Source organism: Dendrobates tinctorius, unplaced genomic scaffold (genome assembly GCF_039654945.1).
Source record: "Dendrobates tinctorius isolate UK_male_01 unplaced genomic scaffold, ASM3965494v1 ptg000351l, whole genome shotgun sequence".
Classification (NCBI taxonomy): Eukaryota; Metazoa; Chordata; class Amphibia; order Anura; family Dendrobatidae; genus Dendrobates; species Dendrobates tinctorius.
The window spans coordinates 3341958-3362432 of NW_027362017.1; the positions used below are offsets into that span (position 1 = coordinate 3341958).

The following is a 20475-nucleotide window of genomic DNA, read 5'->3' on the forward strand; positions in this document are numbered from 1 at the left end:
CAGACGATGACGCAGGCTCAACACCTCCTGCATTCGGTCCTATTTTGCTCTTGCCACTACCATCAGATCCACCACCAACACCATCATTACCAGCTGCCAACCCCCGCCCAATTCCACGGCCTCTTCCACCAGCCTTCCTCATTTTTGGTAGAAATGTAGACAAAATACAACAAACTATATAGTAATGTAAAACAAGGTACAAGGTGTCTATAGGACAGGGGAGATTTTGAATTTCTGCAGACACTTGTGGACACTGGACACTTTTGGATTGTGTGAGGCCCACTGATATCTGAGCGCTATGTGACAGGCTCGATGGCACAGCTTTGACAAAAGTGACGAGAGGATAAGGGAGATTTTGAATTTCTGCAGACACTTGTGGACACTGGACACTTTTGGATTGTGTGAGGGCCACTGATATCTGAGCGCTATGTCACAGGCTCGATGGCACAGCTGTGACAAAAGTGACGAGAGGATAAGGTAGATTTTGAATTTCTGCAGACACTTGTGGACACTGGACACTTTTGGATTGTGTGAGGCCCACTGATATCTGAGAGCTATGTCACAGGCTCGATGGCACAGCTGTGACAAAAGTGACAAGAGTATAAGGGAGATTTTGAATTTCTGCAGACACTTGTGGACACTGGACACTTTTGGATTGTGTGAGGGCCACTGATATCTGAGCGCTATGTCACAGGCTCGATGGCACAGCTGTGACAAAAGTGACAAGAGGATAAGGGAGATTTTGAATTTCTGCACACACTTGTGGACACTGGACACTTTTGGATTGTGTGAGACCCAATGAATATCTGAGCGCTATGTGACAGGCTCGATGGCACAGCTGTGACCAAAGTGACTAGAGGATAAGGGAGATTTTGAATTTCTGCACACACTTGTGGACACTGGACACTTTTGGATTGTGTGAGGCCCAATGAATATCTGAGCGCTATGTGACAGGCTCGATGGCACAGCTGTGACCAAAGTGACTAGAGGATTTGGGAGATTTTGAATTTCTGCACACACTTGTGGACACTGGACACTTTTGGATTGTGTGAGGCCCAATGAATATCTGAGCGCTATGTGACAGGCTCGATGGCACAGCTGTGACCAAAGTGACTAGAGGATAAGGGAGATTTTGAATTTCTGCAGACACTTGTGGACACTGGACACTTTTGGATTGTGTGAGGCCCACTGATATCTGAGCGCAATGTCACAGGCTCGATGGCACAGCTGTGACAAAAGTGACGAGAGGATAAGGGAGATTTTGAATTTCTGCACACACGTGTGGACACTGGACACTTTTGGATTGTGTGAGACCCAATGAATATCTGAGCGCTATGTGACAGGCTCGATGGCACAGCTGTGACCAAAGTGACTAGAGGATAAGGGAGATTTTGAATTTCTGCACACACTTGTGGACACTGGACACTTTTGGATTGTGTGAGGCCCAATGAATATCTGAGCGCTATGTGACAGGCTCGATGGCACAGCTGTGACCAAAGTGACTAGAGGATAAGGGAGATTTTGAATTTCTGCACACACTTGTGGACACTGGACACTTTTGGATTGTGTGAGGCCCAATGAATATCTGAGCGCTATGTGACAGGCTCGATGGCACAGCTGTGACCAAAGTGACTAGAGGATAAGGAAAGATGTATATCTTTGTACCGTGTTAGCCAGTGGATAGAAAAATATTCAGGATTGAGAGTCCTCAGTAGTTGATACCTTTTAATGGCTAACCGAAAAGATGGTAATACATTGCAAGCTTTCGAGACTACTCAGGTCTCTTCATCAGGCTAGATATAGGCTGTATTGTGCATAAATATGTGACTTCAGATTTTGTATTAGTCAAGCCTGATGAAGAGACCTGAGTAGTCTCGAAAGCTTGCAATGTATTACCATCTTTTCGGTTAGCCATTAAAAGGTATCAACTACTGAGGACTCTCAATCCTGAATATTTTTCTAGAGGATAAGGGAGATTTTGAATTTCTGCAGACACTTGTGGACACTGGACACTTTTGGATTGTGTGAGGGCCACTGATATCTGAGCGCTATGTCACAGGCTCGATGGCACAGCTGTGACAAAAGTGACGAGAGGATAAGGGAGATTTTGAATTTCTGCAGACACTTGTGGACACTGGACACTTTTGGATTGTGTGAGGCCCACTGATATCTGAGCGCTATGTCACAGGCTCGATGGCACAGCTGTGACAAAAGTGACTAGAGGATAAGGGAGATTGGATTGCTTTTAAAAAAGCAGTTTGCGGAGCAGTGGGTAAACAGCAATGCAGGAATGTCAGGAAGCCTTAGAAGGCAGCCCAACAACCAACAAAACTGATACACCACTATATAGCCTCCCCTTGCACTGCACACACAGTGACTGGTGTGTTGTACAGGCCAAATCGCTAGCAGCAGAAGCAGTTTTTTTTTCTTCTCAGCAGGACAAAAAAAAAAAAAATTGGGATTGCTTTTAAAAAAGCAGTTTGCGGAGCAGTGGGTAAACAGCAATGCAGGAATGTCAGGAAGCCTTAGAAGGCAGCCCAACAACCAACACCACTGATACACCACTATATAGCCTCCCCTTGCACTGCACACACAGTGACTGGTGTGTTGTGCAGGCCAAATCGCTAGCAGCAGAAGCAGTTTTTTTGTCTTCTTCCCTGCCTAACGCTCTCCCTACAGAATCAGCAGCAACCTCTCCCTATACTGAGATTGGCAGAAGTAAGATGGCGGTCGGCGTGCACGCCCTTTTATACCCCCTGTGACGCCCACCAAAGCAAGCCAATCACTTGCATGCCCTTCTGAAAGATGGTGGTGACCCCTGCCTATGTCATCACATTGCCCACAGTGTCCGTGGATCCTGATTGGCTGAAAAAGAGCGCAAAACAAACTTTTGAAACGCGACTTTGGCGCGTAAGTCGCCGACCTCGTGGCCGACCTCATCCTAGGGTCGGGTTTCGTTTCATGAAACCCGACTTTGCCAAAAGTCGGCGACTTTTGAAATTTTTCGACCCTTTTCGCTCAACTCTACTGACAACATGTCTTCGAATTTCCAAGCACTAAATTTTGTACTTATTTTCAGAAAATGAAAAATGGTCAAAATAGCAAAAAAAATGCAGTGCTTGCAGACCTCAAATAATGCTACGAAAACAAGTTCATACTTATTTAGAAACAGCAATACTAATGTTTTAACTCAGGAAGAGTTCAGAAATCAATATTTTGTGGAATAACCATGATTTATAATCACAGTTTTCATGTGTCTTGGCATGCTTTCCACCAGTCTTTCACACTGCTTTTGGGTGACATTATGCCACTCCTGGTCCAAAAATTTAAGCAGTTCTTCTTTGTTTGATGGCTTGTGACTATCCATCTTCCTCACATTCAAGAGGTTTTCAATGGGGTTCAGGTTTGGAGATTGGGCTGGCCATGACAGCGGTTTGAGCTAGTGTTCCTTCATCCACACATTGGTTTACCTAGCCGTGTGGCATGGTGCATTGTTCTGCTGGAAAAAACAGTCCTCAGAGTTGGGGAACGTTGCCTGAGCAGAAGGAATCAACTGTTTTTCCAGGATAACCTTGTATGCGGCTTGATTCACATGTCCTTCGCAAAGATTAGCCTGCCCAACTCAAGCCTGGAAATTATGATTTTTGTGGAACTAGAGCAAGTCCAAAAAGGGGCAACAAAATTTAGTAACGGGATGGAAGAATTACAGTACCCAGAGAGATTATCAATGTAGAGAGCCCGGATAGCTCTTTTAATCTGAGGGTCCAGGGTTCAAGTCCCTGTTCGGGCGTAAGCTTTTAATAAAGAGGAAAACAATAAACCCAAGATTTAAAGGATGTAACGAAACAGAGAAACAAATGATGGTGACTATTCAGGAGAATATCATGGTTATGATTTCTGTTAGTTCTGACAGAACAGGGCCGTGACCATGTTCTCCTTTGCTGCTTTTTTGGCACCAGCAACAAGTGATCACTGGTAATGTTATGTACCATGGATATGGTGTGACGGTACTCAGTCGATATTTGGCACTATTATGAGGTTCTGTTATAGTGATATTCAGAAGATGCATATTTTTCATAACTGTATCTCCTGCCTATAAGCCACAAATCAATAGTGGACAGATCGCTAACAACAGCCATGTCATGTTTGGTCTCTGGGTAGTGGTTAAATCCTGATAAAAGATATGGCGGCAATCTCTAACTTTTGCGATCATCAAGGGTGAAGATATCACATAAATTGGGAATTTCATAAAATCCTGAAGGGCTGAGGGCATCCCACAACTGGTCTCCCATGAGGTCATCATGGGGGTGGAATGTGGGTGTAACTTGTGTGCTGATAAAAGGTCTAAAGAAATTATGATCTGTGTGGAACTAGAGCGAGTACAAAGAAGGGCAACAAAATTAATAAAGGGGATTGAGGAACTACAATACCCAGAGAGATTAGCAAAAAAGTATTATTTAGTCTAGAAAAGAGGCAACTGAGGGGCGATCTCATAACCATGTATAAGTATATAAGGGGACAATACAAATATCTCTCCGAGGATCTGTTTAACCCCTTAGCGACAGAGCCAGTTTGCAGCTTAATGACCAGGCCAATTTTTACAATTCTGACCACTGTCCCTTTATGAGGTTATAACTCTGGAACGCTTTAATGGATCCCGCTGATTCTAAGATTGTTTTTTCGTGACATATTGTACTTCATATTAGTGGTAAAATTTCTTCGATAAGTCTTGTGTTTATTTATGAAAAAAATGGAAATATGGCGAAAATTTTGAAAATTTTGCAATTTTAAAACTTTAAACTTTTATGCCCTCAAATCAGAGAGATGTGTCGCACAAATTTCTTAATAAATAACATTTCCCACATGTCTACTTTACATCAGCACAATTTTGGAAGCAAAATTTTTTTTTGTTAGGAAGTTATAAGGGTTAAAAGTTGACCAGCGATTTCTCATTTTTACAACAAAATTTACAAAACCATTTTTTTTAGGGACCACATCATATTTAAAGTCATTTTGAGGGGTTTACATGACAGAAAATACCCAAAAGTGGCACCATTCTAAACACTAGACCCCTCAAGGTGCTCAAAACCACATTCAAGAAGTTTATTAACCCTTTAAGTGCTTCACAGGAACTAAAGCAATGTGGAAGGAAAAAATTAATATTTAACTTTTTTGCAAAAAATTTACTTCAGAACCAATTTTTTTTATTTTCACAAGTGTTAAAAGAGAAAATCAACCACAAAATTTGTTGTACAATTTCTCCTGAATACGCCGATACCCTATATGTGGGGGTAAACCACTATTTCAGCACACGGCAGAGCTCGCAAGGGATGGAGCGCCGTTTGACTTTTTCAACGCAGAATTGGCTGGAATTGAGATCGGATGCCATGTTGCGTTCGGAGAGCCCTTAATGTGCCTAAACAGTGGAAATCTCCAACAAGTGACCCCATTTTGGAAACTAGACCCATTAAGGAACTTATCTAGATGTGTGGTGAGCACTTTGAACCCCCAAGGGCTTCACAGAAGTTTATAACGTAGAGCCGTGAAAATAAGAAATCTATTTTTTTCCACAAAGATGATCTTTTCGCCCCCAAATTTTTATTTTTTACAAGGGTAACAGGAGAAATCATACCCGCACAGTTGTTATGCGATTTGTCCTGAGTACGCCGATACCCCATATGTGGGGGGGAACCACTGTTTGGGCGCATGGGAGAGCTCGGAAGGGAAGGAGTGCCATTTTGGAATGCAGACTTTGATGGAATGGTTTGCGGACATCATGTTGCGCTTGCAGAGCCCCTGATGGGCCTAAACAGCGGAAACCCCCCACAAGTGACCCCATTTTGGAAACTAGACCCATTAAGGAACTTATCTAGATGTGTGGTGAGCACTTTGATCCTTCAAGTGCTTCACAGAAGTTTATAACGTAGAGCCGTGAAAATAAAAAATCCATTTTTTTTCCACAAAAATGATCTTTTCGCCCCCAAATTTTTATTTTTACAAGGGTAACAGGAGAAATCATACCCGCACAGTTGTTATGCGATTTGTCCTGAGTACGCCGATACCCCATATGTGGGGGGGAACCACTGTTTGGGCGCATGGGAGAGCTCGGAAGGGAAGGAGTGCCATTTTGGAATGCAGACTTTGATGGAATGGTCTGCGGGCATCATGTTGCGCTTGCAGAGCCCCTGATGGGCCTAAACAGTGGAAACCCCCCACAAGTGACCCCATTTTGGAAATTAGACCCCCTAATGAACTTATCTAGATGTGTGGTGAGCACTTTGAACCCCCAAGCGCTTCACAAAAGTTTATAAACGCAGAGCCGTGAAAATAAAAAGTCTTTTTTTATTTCCACAAAAGTGATTTTTTAGACCCCAATTTTTAGACCCCCAAAGTTGGCAAATAGTGGAAACCCCTCAATTCTTGCTCCAACCCTAACCCCAACACACCCCTAACCCTAATCCCAACCCTAACCCTAATCCCAACCCTAATCCCTAATCCTAATTCTAACCCTAATTCTAGTTCGCCCTAACCCTAATTCTAACCCTAGTCGTGACCCGAGCCCTAACCCTAGCCCTAGCACAACCCTAACCCTAACCCTAGCCTAGCCCTAGCCCTAACCCTAGCCCAACCCTAACCCTAGCCCAACCCTAACCCTAGCCCAGCCCTAACCCTAGCCCAACCCTAACCCTAACCCTAACCCTACCCTAACCCTAACCCTAGCCCTACCCTAACCCTACCCCTAGCCCTACCCTAACACTAACCCTAGCCCTAACCCTACTCTAACCCTAGCCCTACCCTAACCCTAACCCTAACCCTAATGGAAAACTGAAAAAAAAAATATTTTCTCTATTTCATTATTTGGCCTATATAAGGGAGTGATAAACGGGGGGGTTATGTACTATTTTTATACTTTGATCACTATGATCGTTTATCATAGTGATCAAAATAATGAATGGAATCTGCCAGCCGGAGCCGGCAGATTCCCGGCGGGCGCACTGCGCATGCGCCCGCCATTTTCAAGATGGCGGCGCCCATCGGAGGATGCCGGCGGGACGTGGGACCACCGGGAGGGGACGGAGGGCCACGGAGAGGTACCGGGGGGGGATCGGGGACCCTATTTCTCTCTCCTCTGATGTGCGATCACATCAGAGGAGAGAGAAATTAAATGTAAAATCGCGGCTTTTTTTTTTTTGCGGTCGCCGTTATAGGGTTAATAACGGCGATCGCAAAAGCGGGGGTCGGTAAAAACCGACCGATTCATGTTCTCTGGGGTCTCGGCTACCCCTGGCAGCCGAGACCCGGAGAAAATCCGACACTGGGGGGCGCTATTCACTTAAATCACAGCGCCGTGAATTAACAGCGCTGTGGTTTTAGTACCCTTAATTACCGCCGTTAAAAGGCGTATCGGCGGTCGTTAAGGGGTTAAACCAAGGAAGGTGACGGTCAAAAGGGGGCATTCTCTGCGTCTGGAGGAGAGAAGGTTTTTCCACCAACATAGAAAAGGATTCTTTACTGTTAGGGCAGGGAGAATCTGGAATTCCTTGTCTGAGGAGGTGGGGATGGCGAACTCAGTCAAGGGGTTCAAGAGAGGCCCGGATGTTTTCCTGGAGCGTAACAATATTGTATCTTGCAGTTATTAGGTTCTTTAGAAGGACGTAGATCTAGGGATTTCTTCTGACGGAATAAAGGCTGAACTGGATGGACAAATGTCTTTTTTCGGCCTTGCTAACTACAGCTCTGGCAAAAATTAAGAGACCACTGCAAAATTTTCAGTTTGTCTTAATTTTCTCTTTATAGGTATATTTTTGAGCAAAATGTAAATACTTATATATATACTCTTATACTTATTTTCAGAAAATGAAAAATGGTCAAAATAGCAAAAAAAATGCAGTGCTTGCAGACCTCAAATAATGCTACGAAAACAAGTTCATACTTATTTAGAAACAGCAATACCAATGTTTTAACTCAGGAAGAGTTCAGAAATCAATATTTTGTGGAATAACCATGATTTATAATCACAGCTTTCATGTGTCTTGGCATGCTTTCCACCAGTCTTTCACACTGCTTTTGGGTGACATTATGCCACTCCTGGTCCAAAAATTTAAGCAGTTCTTCTTTGTTTGATGGCTTGTGACTATCCATCTTCCTCACATTCAAGAGGTTTTCAATGGGGTTCAGGTTTGGAGATTGGGCTGGCCATGACAGCGGTTTGAGCTAGTGTTCCTTCATCCACACGTTGGTTTACCTAGCCGTGTGGCATGGTGCATTGTTCTGCTGGAAAAAACAGTCCTCAGAGTTGGGGAACGTTGCCTGAGCAGAAGGAATCAACTGTTTTTCCAGGATAACCTTGTATGCGGCTTGATTCACATGTCCTTCGCAAAGATTAGCCTGCCCAATTCAAGCCAGGAAATTATGATTTTTGTGGAACTAGAGCAAGTCCAAAAAGGGGCAACAAAATTTAGTAACGGGATGGAAGAATTACAGTACCCAGAGAGATTATCAATGTAGAGAGCCCGGATAGCTCTTTTAATCTGAGGGTCCAGGGTTCAAGTCCCTGTTCGGGCGTAAGCTTTTAATAAAGAGGAAAACAATAAACCCAATGTAATGTTTTAGGAGAAACTACGTCAGAGAGTGGACCCTCTGGATCGTGGATCCGGAGCCCCTGGGCCGAGCACGCCAGGTGAAGACCGACCCCTATACAGGGATCGTTTGGGGCAGGACCACAGAGGACGGAGGCGCGACAGCCGGAACCAAGAGGGACGGCTCCACGGACAAAAGGGGCTGGGGAGGCAGAGGGCTGAGATACGAGCAGGGACCGGTAGCACAGGGGAAGACACAATACGGGGAATGGCAAGAGGACGGACCAGGGCTGACCGGAGACAGAGGGAAGGGCACAGAGGATAGGAAGGAAGCAGCGCCTGGACAGACTGGGGAGGGAGAGGGAGACGAGACCGAGGACGGCAGGGAGGACAAGGCAGAGGAAGGCAGAGCTACAGGAGAACTGTAGAGGCCAGAGGGTGCAGAATACTACACAATCATCAGGCGTCCTCCTAACAGCGAGGACGCCTGAAATACACCAACCCCGGAAGTGCGTCCCCCAGTCCAGCCCCTCAGCGCCGCCCACCGCTGGTGAGAGAGAGCGGGAGGGGGCGTGCGCGAGACAGGGGGCGGGTGCCAGGAGCCGCCGTGAGGGCGAATGGGCGACGGGCGCGCGCCCGGACGGGGGCGCGCAGGTAAGGGAACGCTGCGGCGCGCGCTGCTGCAGGAGGGGCATCGGCGGGCATAGCCGCCGATGTCACAGTACACCTCTCCTTACGTCCTCCCCTGCTGAGATTGGCCAAAAACTTTTTCAGAATCCGGGGAGCGTTGATATTTTCCCGAGGCTCCCAGGACCTTTCCTCGGGACCAAAACCCACCCAATCGATAAGAAAAAGGGTCTTACCCCTGACTCTTTTCATAGCCAAGATGTCCTTGACCTCGAAGACGTTGTCCGAGATAACAGGTGAAGGAGGGACGATGGAAACTGGTTGGAACCGATTCAGGACTACGGGTTTCAAGAGCGAGACATGGAAAGCGTTGGGAACCCGGAGCGAAGCAGGCAACCTCAGTTTGTAAGCCACTTCATTAATGCGTCCAATCACTTCAAACGGCCCAATGTACCGAGGACTCAGCTTATAAGAGGGAACTCTCAGACGGATATGTCGAGTTGAAAGCCAGACTTTGTCACCTGGATGGTACGGAGGCACGTCCTTCCATCTTTTGTCTGCATGTTTCTTGATTCGGTTGTTGGCACCCTTGAGCGCGTCCCTGGTCTCTCTCCAAATCTGCGAGAATTCCTTAGCGAGAGAATCGGCTGTGGGTACTCCTGTAGACGTGGAGAAAGGTAACGGAATACCTGGGTTTTGACCGGTTACCACAAAAAATGGTGACTTGGTGGTAGATTCGCTGGGATGGTTATTGTGCGAGAATTCAGCCCAAGGTAAGAGCGCGACCCAATTGTCCTGATGGCCGTTGGAGAAGTGACGTAGGAAGGTGGTTAACACTGATTAATTCGCTCCACTTGCCCGTTGGTCTGAGGATGGTATGCGGAGGAGAAGTCGAGAGATGTACCCATAAGCCGGCAGAGAGCCCTCCAGAAGCGGGAGGTGAACTGGACCCCCCGATCCGACACAATCCGCTGAGGAAGACCATGCAGCCTGAAGACCTGGTGGATGAAGATCTCGGCCAACTTCGGGGCGGACGGCAGTCCCGGTAAGGGAATGAAGTGGGCCATCTTGGAAAAACGATCTGCTACAACTAAGATGGTGGTACATCCAGCTGAGCGGGGTAAATCAGTCACAAAATCCATGGCGATCTGCTGCCAGGGGACCTCAGGAACTGGCAATGGGTGAAGAAGACCGGCGGGCAAAGTCCTAGCCACCTTGTTCTGGGCACAGATCGTGCACGAGGCAACATAGTCCATCACATCCTGGCGAAGCGTGGGCCACCAGTAATACCGGGACAGCAGCAAGAGAGTCTTTTTAGTCTCAACGTGACCAGCAATTTTGGAGGAATGCCCCCAGCCCAACACCTCTGTACGTCTGCTTTGAGGGACGAAAGTCTTACCAGGCGGAGGAATAGCAAAATTCACAGGGGCCACGGTGATCATCTTAGTAGGCTCGATAATATAGGATGGGACTTCATCCCTCTCCGATGACTGTAACGACCTGGAAAGGGCATCGGCCTTGATGTTCCTATTACCAGGTCGAAAGTGAAGTTGAAAGTCAAAGCGGGAGAAATACAGGGCCCACCTGGCTTGCCGGGCATTGAGTCTTTGGGCAGACTGCAGGTAAGCCAGGTTCTTGTGGTCCGTGAGGATGGTGAAGGGATGTACAGCCCCCTCGAGTAAATACCGCCATTCAGCCAAGGCCATCTTAATGGCCAGTAATTCTCGGTCTCCAATGGAGTAGTTACACTCCGCAGGTGAAAAGGCTTTAGAAAAGAAGCCGCAAGGGACCAGCCGTCCGGATGAAGCCTGCTGGGACAGGACTGCCCCCGCTCCAGTGGAGGAGGCATCCACTTCCAGGACGAAGGGCCTGCTGGTCACAGGCCGATGCAAAATGGGTGCTGACGCAAAAGAACGTTTCAGAGCCTGGAAGGCGTTTTCAGCTTCGGGGCACCAGCTGTTGGGCTTCGTTCCCTTACGGGTCAAGGCCGTGATGGGTTTGGTAACCGTAGAAAAATGAGGCACGAACTGACGGTAATAATTTGCGAACCCAAGAAACCGCTGGATGGCCTTAATCCCCACTGGACGGGGCCACTTGAGTACCGCACTGAGTTTTTCGGGATCCATCTTTAGACCGGAATCGGTGACGACATATCCCAAGAAGGGCAGTGACGTCTGCTCAAAAAGGCATTTCTCAATCTTGGCGTAGAGTTGGTTCTCTCGAAGGCGGTGCAAGACCAAGCGTACGCTTTTGCGATGGGAGGACAGATCGGGCGAGAAAACGAGAATGTCGTCTAGATAGATGACCACACAGGAATAGAGTAGATCCCGGAACACCTCGTTGATAAATTCTTGAAACACAGCGGGGGCATTGCAAAGGCCGAATGGCATGACTAGGTATTCATAATGCCTGTCACGGGTATTGAAGGCCGTTTTCCACTCATCCCCAGCACGGATCCGGACCAAATTGTAGGCTCCCTGCAGATCTAACTTCGTGAAGATCCGAGCTCCTCTCAGCCGGTCAAAGAGCTCCGGAATCAACGGAAGGGGGTAATGATTTTTAACGGTGATATTGTTTAGGCCCCGGTAATCAATGCAAGGCCGCAGTGATCCGTCTTTCTTCCGGACGAAGAAGAAACCTGCGCCCGCAGGAGAGGAGGACTTCCGGATAAACCCCTTGGACAGATTTTCATGAATATATTCCGTCATGGCAGAGGTCTCGGCAGGAGAAAGAGGGTATGTTCTACCTCTGGGAGGAACCGCTCCAGGAATCAGGTCGATGGGGCAGTCATAGGACCGGTGCGGGGGCAGGGAGTCCGCCTCCCTCTTGCAGAAAACATCAGCGTAGGCGTGGTATGGAACAGGAAGGCCCGGGAGATCCGTTGGCCTAGGCTGAGAATGGGAATGAACCAGGGTACGTAAACAGCTTGCATGGCAGGTGTGCCCCCAGCGCAAGATCTCCCCGGAGCGCCAGTCGACAACTGGCTCATGCCGCCTAAGCCAAGGTAGTCCCAAGAGAATGGCGTGGGATAATTGAGGCAGAACATAAAAGGCAATCTTCTCGGAATGAAGTGCGCCAATTTGTAGTTTTACTTCAGTGGTAACCGTGGTGATGAGCCCAGGTAGAGGTTTGCCATCGACGGAGGTGATTGCTCGGGGGTTACTTAAGACGACCACGGGAATCTGGAGTTTGTCAACCTCCTCCTGGCGGATGAAGTTGCCTGCTGCGCCCGAGTCCACATATGCCTCCACGGAGCCACGCCCCCGACCTGTAATAAGCAGAGCTGAAAGAGTAAGTGGGAGAGAGGGGGTCTGATCACCTAGGGGGCCCTCTCCTACCTGGCCTAGGCGGATGCGTTTCCCGGTCTCTCAGGACAAGTGCGTACGAAGTGATTGGCCCCTCCACAATATAGACAGAGTCCCTTAGTCATCCTCTCCTTACGCCGTTGTTCGGACAGCTTGATGCGATCCACCTGCATAGGCTCGGGAGCAGTGTTACTAGGGAGAGCAACGGCGCGCGGAATGGGAGCTTGGTATAATCTAAAGGGCCTCTTCTCCCTGGCTGACTCTCTAGCGCGTTCCTGAAAACGCAGGTCAATACGAGTAGCCAGAGAGATGAGATCTTCCAGGGTGGTTGGAAGGTCACGCCCGGCCAACTCGTCCTTGATTTTACTAGAAAGGCCTCTCCAAAAGGCACCAACCAGGGCTTCATTATTCCACCCCAGCTCCGAGGACAAGGTCCGGAAACGGATGGCATATTGCCCTACCGTAAGGGACCCCTGGCAGAGGTTAAAAAGGGCCTCTGTAGAGAAAGCAAGGCGTCCGGGTTCATCAAAAACCTTACGGAATGTTTCCAAAAAATTCTGGATGTTAGTCACCACCGGGTCATCCCTCTCCCACAACGGATTCACCCAAGCCAACGCCTCCCCCTCTAGATGGGAGATTATAAAGGCCACCTTAGCACGGTCTGTGGGGTATTGTTGGGGCAGAAGATCAAAGTGCAGTCTGCACTGGTTTAAAAATCCCCTACACAACTTTGGGTCCCCACAGTACCTAGGCGGCTTACCAAGACGGGGAGGAGGGAAAGAGACAGCGTCCCGGGCTTGGGTAGAAGCGCCGCAGAGGACTGCAAAGAAAGCAGCCGATCATCCACGGACGCCATATACCCCAAAATGTGAGATTGCGCATCGCGCTGCTGTGCGAGCTCCTGCTGGAGGCTGACTAAGAGAGGTGCATGCGCTGGGTCAGCGGTTTGCAGGGCGGAGAGCCGGGTGTCCATGGACTTCATGAATGACATGATACGGGTCTGATTCTCTCTTAAGGAAAGCAGTTCCTTTTGAGTGGCAGCCGCGGCACCGGCGGGGTCCATGGCCTGAGGATACTGTAATGTTTTAGGAGAAACTACGTCAGAGAGTGGACCCTCTGGATCGCGGATCCGGAGCCCCTGGGCCGAGCACGCCAGGTGAAGACCGACCCCTATACAGGGATCGTTTGGGGCAGGACCACAGAGGACGGAGGCGCGACAGCCGGAACCAAGAGGGACGGCTCCACGGACAAAAGGGGCTGGGGAGGCAGAGGGCTGAGATACGAGCAGGGACCGGTAGCACAGGGGAAGACACAATACGGGGAATGGCAAGAGGATGGACCAGGGCTGACCGGAGACAGAGGGAAGGGCACAGAGGATAGGAAGGAAGCAGCGCCTGGACAGACTGGGGAGGGAGAGGGAGATGAGACCGAGGACGGCAGGGAGGACAAGGCAGAGGAAGGCAGAGCTACAGGAGAACTGTAGAGGCCAGAGGGTGCAGAATACTACACAATCATCAGGCGTCCTCCTAACAGCGAGGACGCCTGAAATACACCAACCCCGGAAGTGCGTCCCCCAGTCCAGCCCCTCAGCGCCGCCCACCGCTGGTGAGAGAGAGCGGGAGGGGGCGTGCGCGAGACAGGGGGCGGGTGCCAGGAGCCGCCGTGAGGGCGAATGGGCGACGGGCGCGCGCCCGGACGGGGGCGCGCAGGTAAGGGAACGCTGCGGCGCGCGCTGCTGCAGGAGGAGCATCGGCGGGCATAGCCGCTGATGTCACACCCAAGATTTAAAGGATGTAACGAAACAGAGAAACAAATGATGGTGACTATTCAGGAGAATATCATGGTTATGATTTCTGTTAGTTCTGACAGAACAGGGCCGTGACCATGTTCTCCTTTGCTGCTTTTTTGGCACCAGCAACAAGTGATCACTGGTAATGTTATGTACCATGGATATGGTGTGACGGTACTCAGTCGATATTTGGCACTATTATGAGGTTCTGTTATAGTGATATTCAGAAGATGCATATTTTTCATAACTGTATCTCCTGCCTATAAGCCACAAATCAATAGTGGACAGATCGCTAACAACAGCCATGTCATGTTTGGTCTCTGGGTAGTGGTTAAATCCTGATAAAAGATATGGCGGCAATCTCTAACTTTTGCGATCATCAAGGGTGAAGATATCACATAAATTGGGAATTTCATAAAATCCTGAAGGGCTGAGGGCATCCCACAACCGGTCTCCCATGAGGTCATCATGGGGGTGGAATGTGGGTGTAACTTGTGTGCTGATAAAAGGTCTAAAGAAATTATGATCTGTGTGGAACTAGAGCGAGTACAAAGAAGGGCAACAAAATTAATAAAGGGGATTGAGGAACTACAATACCCAGAGAGATTAGCAAAAAAGTATTATTTAGTCTAGAAAAGAGGCAACTGAGGGGCGATCTCATAACCATGTATAAGTATAAAAAGAGAAAGGAATCTGTGTGTGGAAAATGCTCCGTTGAAAGAAACGTTCATCAAGATATGTGCCTGCTAGCTACTATTTATAATCCCTTCCCAGTTATCATTGAGTAAAAAGTTTATTTTGACTGATGGTCTCCCTCTTTGAACTGTCCAACACCTGTTCCTCGCAGAGCAATGTCACCCCTTACATGTGGTCTGAAAGGGCATATCAACCCCACAGCACAAGTCCACATACCCAGCCAGGACCTCTGCCTTCATGTAACGCAACAGGGCACCAGACAGAGATGAGTATCTCACTCACAGCTACTGCCCCGTGGGACGTTACACTTTGCGTACTCTGCAGGATCGAGTCTTGCAATTAGAAGAACAGAGTGATACAAGGAGGACTTGAGTTTCGTAGAGTATGGTGACAGTTACGTGGTCTGAGATGGAGCCGAGCCATTGTGGATGTAGAAGGAACAAAAGGGGGGCGAAGAAGTGTCCATCCCTCCCAAGGTTGCACCTACCGAAGGGCATGTCGGAACTGGAAGTGCCAGCCTACAGCGAGGAGTGGCTGATGCAATTAAATGTAGTAGAAGGAAATGGCCCACCCAGTAAGGTATGGCCCAAGAGAACCGGCAGAGGGGTTAGAGAAACCAGATGGTGATCTTTAGAAAATCCCATCCAGAGAAAGGCTGAGCCGTGACGGGCATCCAGCAGCAAATGAGACTGCACCATTTGTGGGTTGTTAGTTGGAGAAAGAGCAGTGCGATACAGTTATGGTACCGGCAGGCACGCGGGATGCAGTGACGAGACGCGAGACGACTTTATGCTTTTGGTAATAACTTTTTATAAGTATGGATCATGTGACTAGTCTAAGCAACCAAACAGGTAACAGGGATTGTCCTCGCAGGGACTCAACACAAGCAAACACAGATATATAGGAACACGACTACCCCGACAAAGGCCAGTCACTATAGGGCCGCGGTATGGCTGACTACGGGTCCTTAGCTATATGTCACTTATCCGTCCTGACATCCTCAGTGTCCTGGGTGATGGTTCTTCAGCATAGCAGCCGCTGGGTCCAGCTGCTGAAGAACTGGCACAGTCTTCGAGCGTTCCAATGCTTGGGCGAAGCAGGGGCACAAGAGATCCTGGACGGATGGGCTGCAATCCCCGGACAGGGGTAAGCGGTTGCAAAGCGAGGTGGCGACTGGCAAGCCACCGGCGCAGCCAGCGGCTGTAACAGGGGGTCCGCGGCGGGCAACGACCCGACTCTTGCCACGGACTGGAGCAGGGAACTAGTGGCTGCCGTCTGCAATGAACTGGCCACAGCCACGGTCGGAAGCGGGGCAACTGCGGGCGGCGTGGGGTAGACCGCAGCCACGGCCTGGAGTGAGGTGGTAACAGCCGCGGGTGACCGCGGGCAGGCCGCAGCCGCGGGCTGGAGTGTGGCGGCAATAGCCGCGGGCGACTTCGGGCAGGCCGAAGGCGCAAGCTGGAGTGAGGCGGCAACGGCCGCAGGTATCCGCAGGCAGGCCGCGGGTTGAGGCGGAGCAGCGGTTCCCTGACGGCCGACTCGGCACCGTCCCTCTGCCGTCCGATGTAAGTGTCCCTCTTGCTTCTGTCCTCCTCTCTGGCCTCTGTACGTCACACTGGCTCTCACACACTCCCACGGTCTGCTGCTCCTTCTTCCCCGTTCTGCTGACTCACTGTGACTCGCGATCTCCTCATTTTTTATATCGGCTCCTCCCCCAGCCCATCTGTCAGTCTCAACGGTCCGACCCTGAACTCTGTCCCCCGGAAACAACCTGCCCAGGAACCTAAATGACGGTCCCCTTGGTTCCGGCCCAGACACTCGACGGGGGCCCCTTCTCCCACACAGTGACAAAGATAGGTGTAATGATGACAGTTGTTGTTGGCGAAGGGAGGCCTGGCACAGAACGAGCCATCCAAGGAGAGGATTGGGAGAGGATGATTGAGCCAGATGATGGCGCTTATTGAGGATCAGGTGAGGCCGGGCGGCCTGGTGGAGGATATGGAGGCTGGACATGAGCAAGAGTCTGAGCCTTCATGTCCTGTGGAAAGGCCATGTGCCTGGAAGCCTTATGTAATCAACTTTATAAAGAGGTGTTATCAGTCACTGTTGAGGAGGAGGTCAGCTGTGATATCATCTATTGTGAGTGTGGATCCTGTGTTATATATTATATTTAATGGTGTTATCTTACATTGTAAATGATAAGGAGGTGAAAAGGAGGTGTTATCTACTGTATATAGAGGTGGAGAGGGTGAGCTGTGATATCACCTAATGTGACTCACCCCTTTATAATACTGCATGGTTTTTGTTTGCTTTTAAGATTCCTGTCCTCGGGAACACTTTAGTAAATGAATACCATAGGCAAATAAATATAAAAGTAGATCTATCTTTTTCCTTTTTTTACCTCTGTTTAAATGGAACAAACTACAATTGTACTCACTTTTGTCCAAGGCAGCCATGCAGTAGAGCGAGCAGAGTAAGACACAGAAGCTTGCACCCCATGGCGCCTCCAGGATGCAGTGCAATTATACCGGGAGATTGGAGCTTTAGACAGACTATAGTACAGAGAAAGCAAACAGTTCTCTAATCAGTAACAGATGAGCCGGCAAATTTTGCAATTCCCTGGAAAAGTAAACCCAGTAGATGTGGCAAAATATGTACAGAATGTGTCCTTCATATTTGCAAAGCTTTTAAAGGTACCTATCATCAGAAAATAAACTATTGTTTCAACAAAAATTTAAGGACAACGACAACATCCCACAAAGACCAATAATATCTGGAATCAATTACCTAACAACTAATCTTTCAGAATATCTAGATAAGATTCTGCAGAAGTATGTTCCTACGTTGCCTACTTACATCAAAATACACCAAGCATATAGTGCAAATTTTCAAAGGTATCCAATGGAAATCCCATTACATAATGAATAAGAGTCCCATTTCACTTAGCGAAGCACCAGCGATCCCGACAACGATACGACCTGGTAAGGATCGCTGGTGTGTCTCTAAATTGTCGCTAGTAAGCTGCCAAACAGGCAGATCTCTTCAGCGATGCAGCAACGATCCAGTGATCCGTGTAACGACCTCGCTGGTTGTTGGTACCTTGTCACACAGCAGCTTTTCAGATGATTCCCGCCTGCGTCCCTGAGTTCTGCGTCGGTGTCCCACTGGCCAGCGCGCATTGCTGTGTTTGACAAAACCAGGGGAAGAGTCCTGAGGAGATCATTTGCATATTCCCAGTGCCTTCTGGGATAAGTGAAGAGTCTCTGCGAGCTCAACGATCACTGGGTTTTGGCCGTTGCAGCTGAAAAGAGGAAATCGGAAAACCAGGGGAAGAGTCCTGAGGAGATCATTTGCATATTCCCAGTGCCTTCTGGGACAAGTGAAAAGTCTCCGCGAGCTCAACGATCACTGGGTTTTGGCTGTTGCAGCTGAAAAGAGGAAACCGGAAAACCAGGGGGAGAGTCCCGAGGAGATCATTTGCATATTTCCAGGGGGAAAAATTAATTAAAAATGCCAGGTGATCAAATTAACATTATTAAAGCTATTAGCTTTATTTCTACACATAATTATTGCAATTATTTTAAATATGATACATATTTTTATTTGCAGAAGGGGAAGGAACAGCAATGGGGACCAGATTCACCCTAAGTTTCGCAAATTTATACGTAGGTAAATGTGAGTAGGAGGCTCTCACACCCTGTGGAGAACTTTGTGCTCGTCTGGTCCTTTGGAAGCGTTTTATAGACGCATTTATTTTATTTGGGTAGGGGGTCAGTTTTTAAATGACATAAATAAAAATTATTTAATTTATCATTCACATCTACTATTAGTGGCACATTTGCAAATTTCTTGACCTTTACGGTATTTGTAGATGACAAAAAATTAGCCACAAAAACATAGTAAGCCAGCAGACAGTAATGGATACATTCAAAGAGATAGCTACCATCTACCTTCAAAAAGAGCCTGAAGACCCACCTCTTCCGACAAGCCTATAACCTGCAGTAACCACCGATCGACCAAACCGCTGCACGACCAGCTCTACCCTCGCCTACTGTATTATCACCCATCCCTTGAAGATTGTGAGCCCTCGCGGGCAGGGTCCTCTCTCCTCCTGTACCAGTTATGACTTGTATTGTTTAAGATTATTGTACTTGTTTTTATGTATACCCCCCTCACATGTAAAGCGCCATGGAATAAATGGCGCTATAACAATAAATAATAATAATAATAATAATAATACCAGTATGGCTTGAAAATATTCCAAAAGGACAACAAATTCAAATAAAAATAATTTGTACAAAACAGGAAGACTATGATGAAGAACCCCAAAAAACTAGGGATAAGTTTGTCCAAAAGGGATACAACAAGACCAGACTGAGAGAAATAAAAAAAAGTCAAAAATATATCTAAAGAATCCCTATTAATCACACACACAAAAAAGTAACATTGCCAAGCACTGCATTCAAGATACCAATCACAACGCAATACAATCAAGAATGCAAATTATTAAAATACTAGAGGTGTGCCCAATGCTATCGCATCAGGAGGAAAGTGTGTGTGTGTGGGGTATGTGTGTGTGAGTACGTGTGTGTGTACATGTGTGAGTACATATATGTGTGTACATGTGTGTGTGTGTGAGTACATGTGTGTGTGTGTACATGTGTGTGTCCCGCAGTTGCCTGCCTACCCATCTCAGTGCAGTCACAGCCGGCAGGAAAGAGGGTGGTTTGCGGCCTGTGCTGGAGATGTGAGTACATGTGTGTGTATGTGAGTACATGTGTGTATATGTGAGTACGTGTGCGTGTGTATATGTGAGTACGAATGTGTGTGTATATGTGAGTACGAGTGTGTGTGTGTATGTGAGTACGTGTGTGTGTATGTGAGTACGTGTGTGTGTATGTGAGTACGTGTGTGTATGTGAGTACGTGTGTGTATGTAAGTGTTATGTAAAAACTACTTTTGAGGAACAATGCAAAGCTCAGAAGGGAAGAAGCGCCATACTGGAATTCAGATTTTGCTGGACTGGTTTGAGGGCGCCAAGTCACATTGACAGAGCCACTGATGTGCCAGAACAGCAGAACCCCCACAAGTGACCCCATTTTACAAACTACAGTACATCTCAATGAATTCACCTAGGGGGTGCAGGGATCATATTGACACCACAGGTGGGTCAAAGAATATTATACCATTGGGCAGTGAATAAAAAAAATACATTTTTACCACCAAAATTTAGTTTTAGCCCCAAATTTAACATTTTCACATGCGTAAAAATTACACCAAAATTTGTTCCACAATCTCTACTGAATGAAGAAATACTCCATATGTGGCTGTACAGTACTGCTTAGCCATACGGCAAGACTCGGGAATGACGGAGTGCTATTTGCCTCCTGAAGAGCAGATTTTCCTAGAATAATTTGCGGACTCCATATACAGAGCCCCTAAGTGCTAGAAGAGCAGAACACTCTTGAAATTATAACCC

General features: G+C 47.9%; 1 protein-coding gene across 2 annotated transcripts in view; it reads right to left on the reverse strand.

Annotated features, from left to right (window-relative positions):
* Positions 1-17520, reverse strand: part of LOC141075422 (A.superbus venom factor 1-like) — a 248931-nt gene extending 231411 nt beyond the window's left edge. For both annotated transcript variants that reach the window (XM_073562456.1, XM_073562454.1), the window contains exon 1: positions 17434-17520. In XM_073562456.1, the coding sequence (XP_073418557.1) occupies positions 17434-17495 (62 nt within the window). In that variant the 5' untranslated portion in view covers positions 17496-17520. The remainder of the gene's footprint in view (positions 1-17433) is intronic.
* Between the last annotated feature and the right edge of the window lie 2955 nt (positions 17521-20475).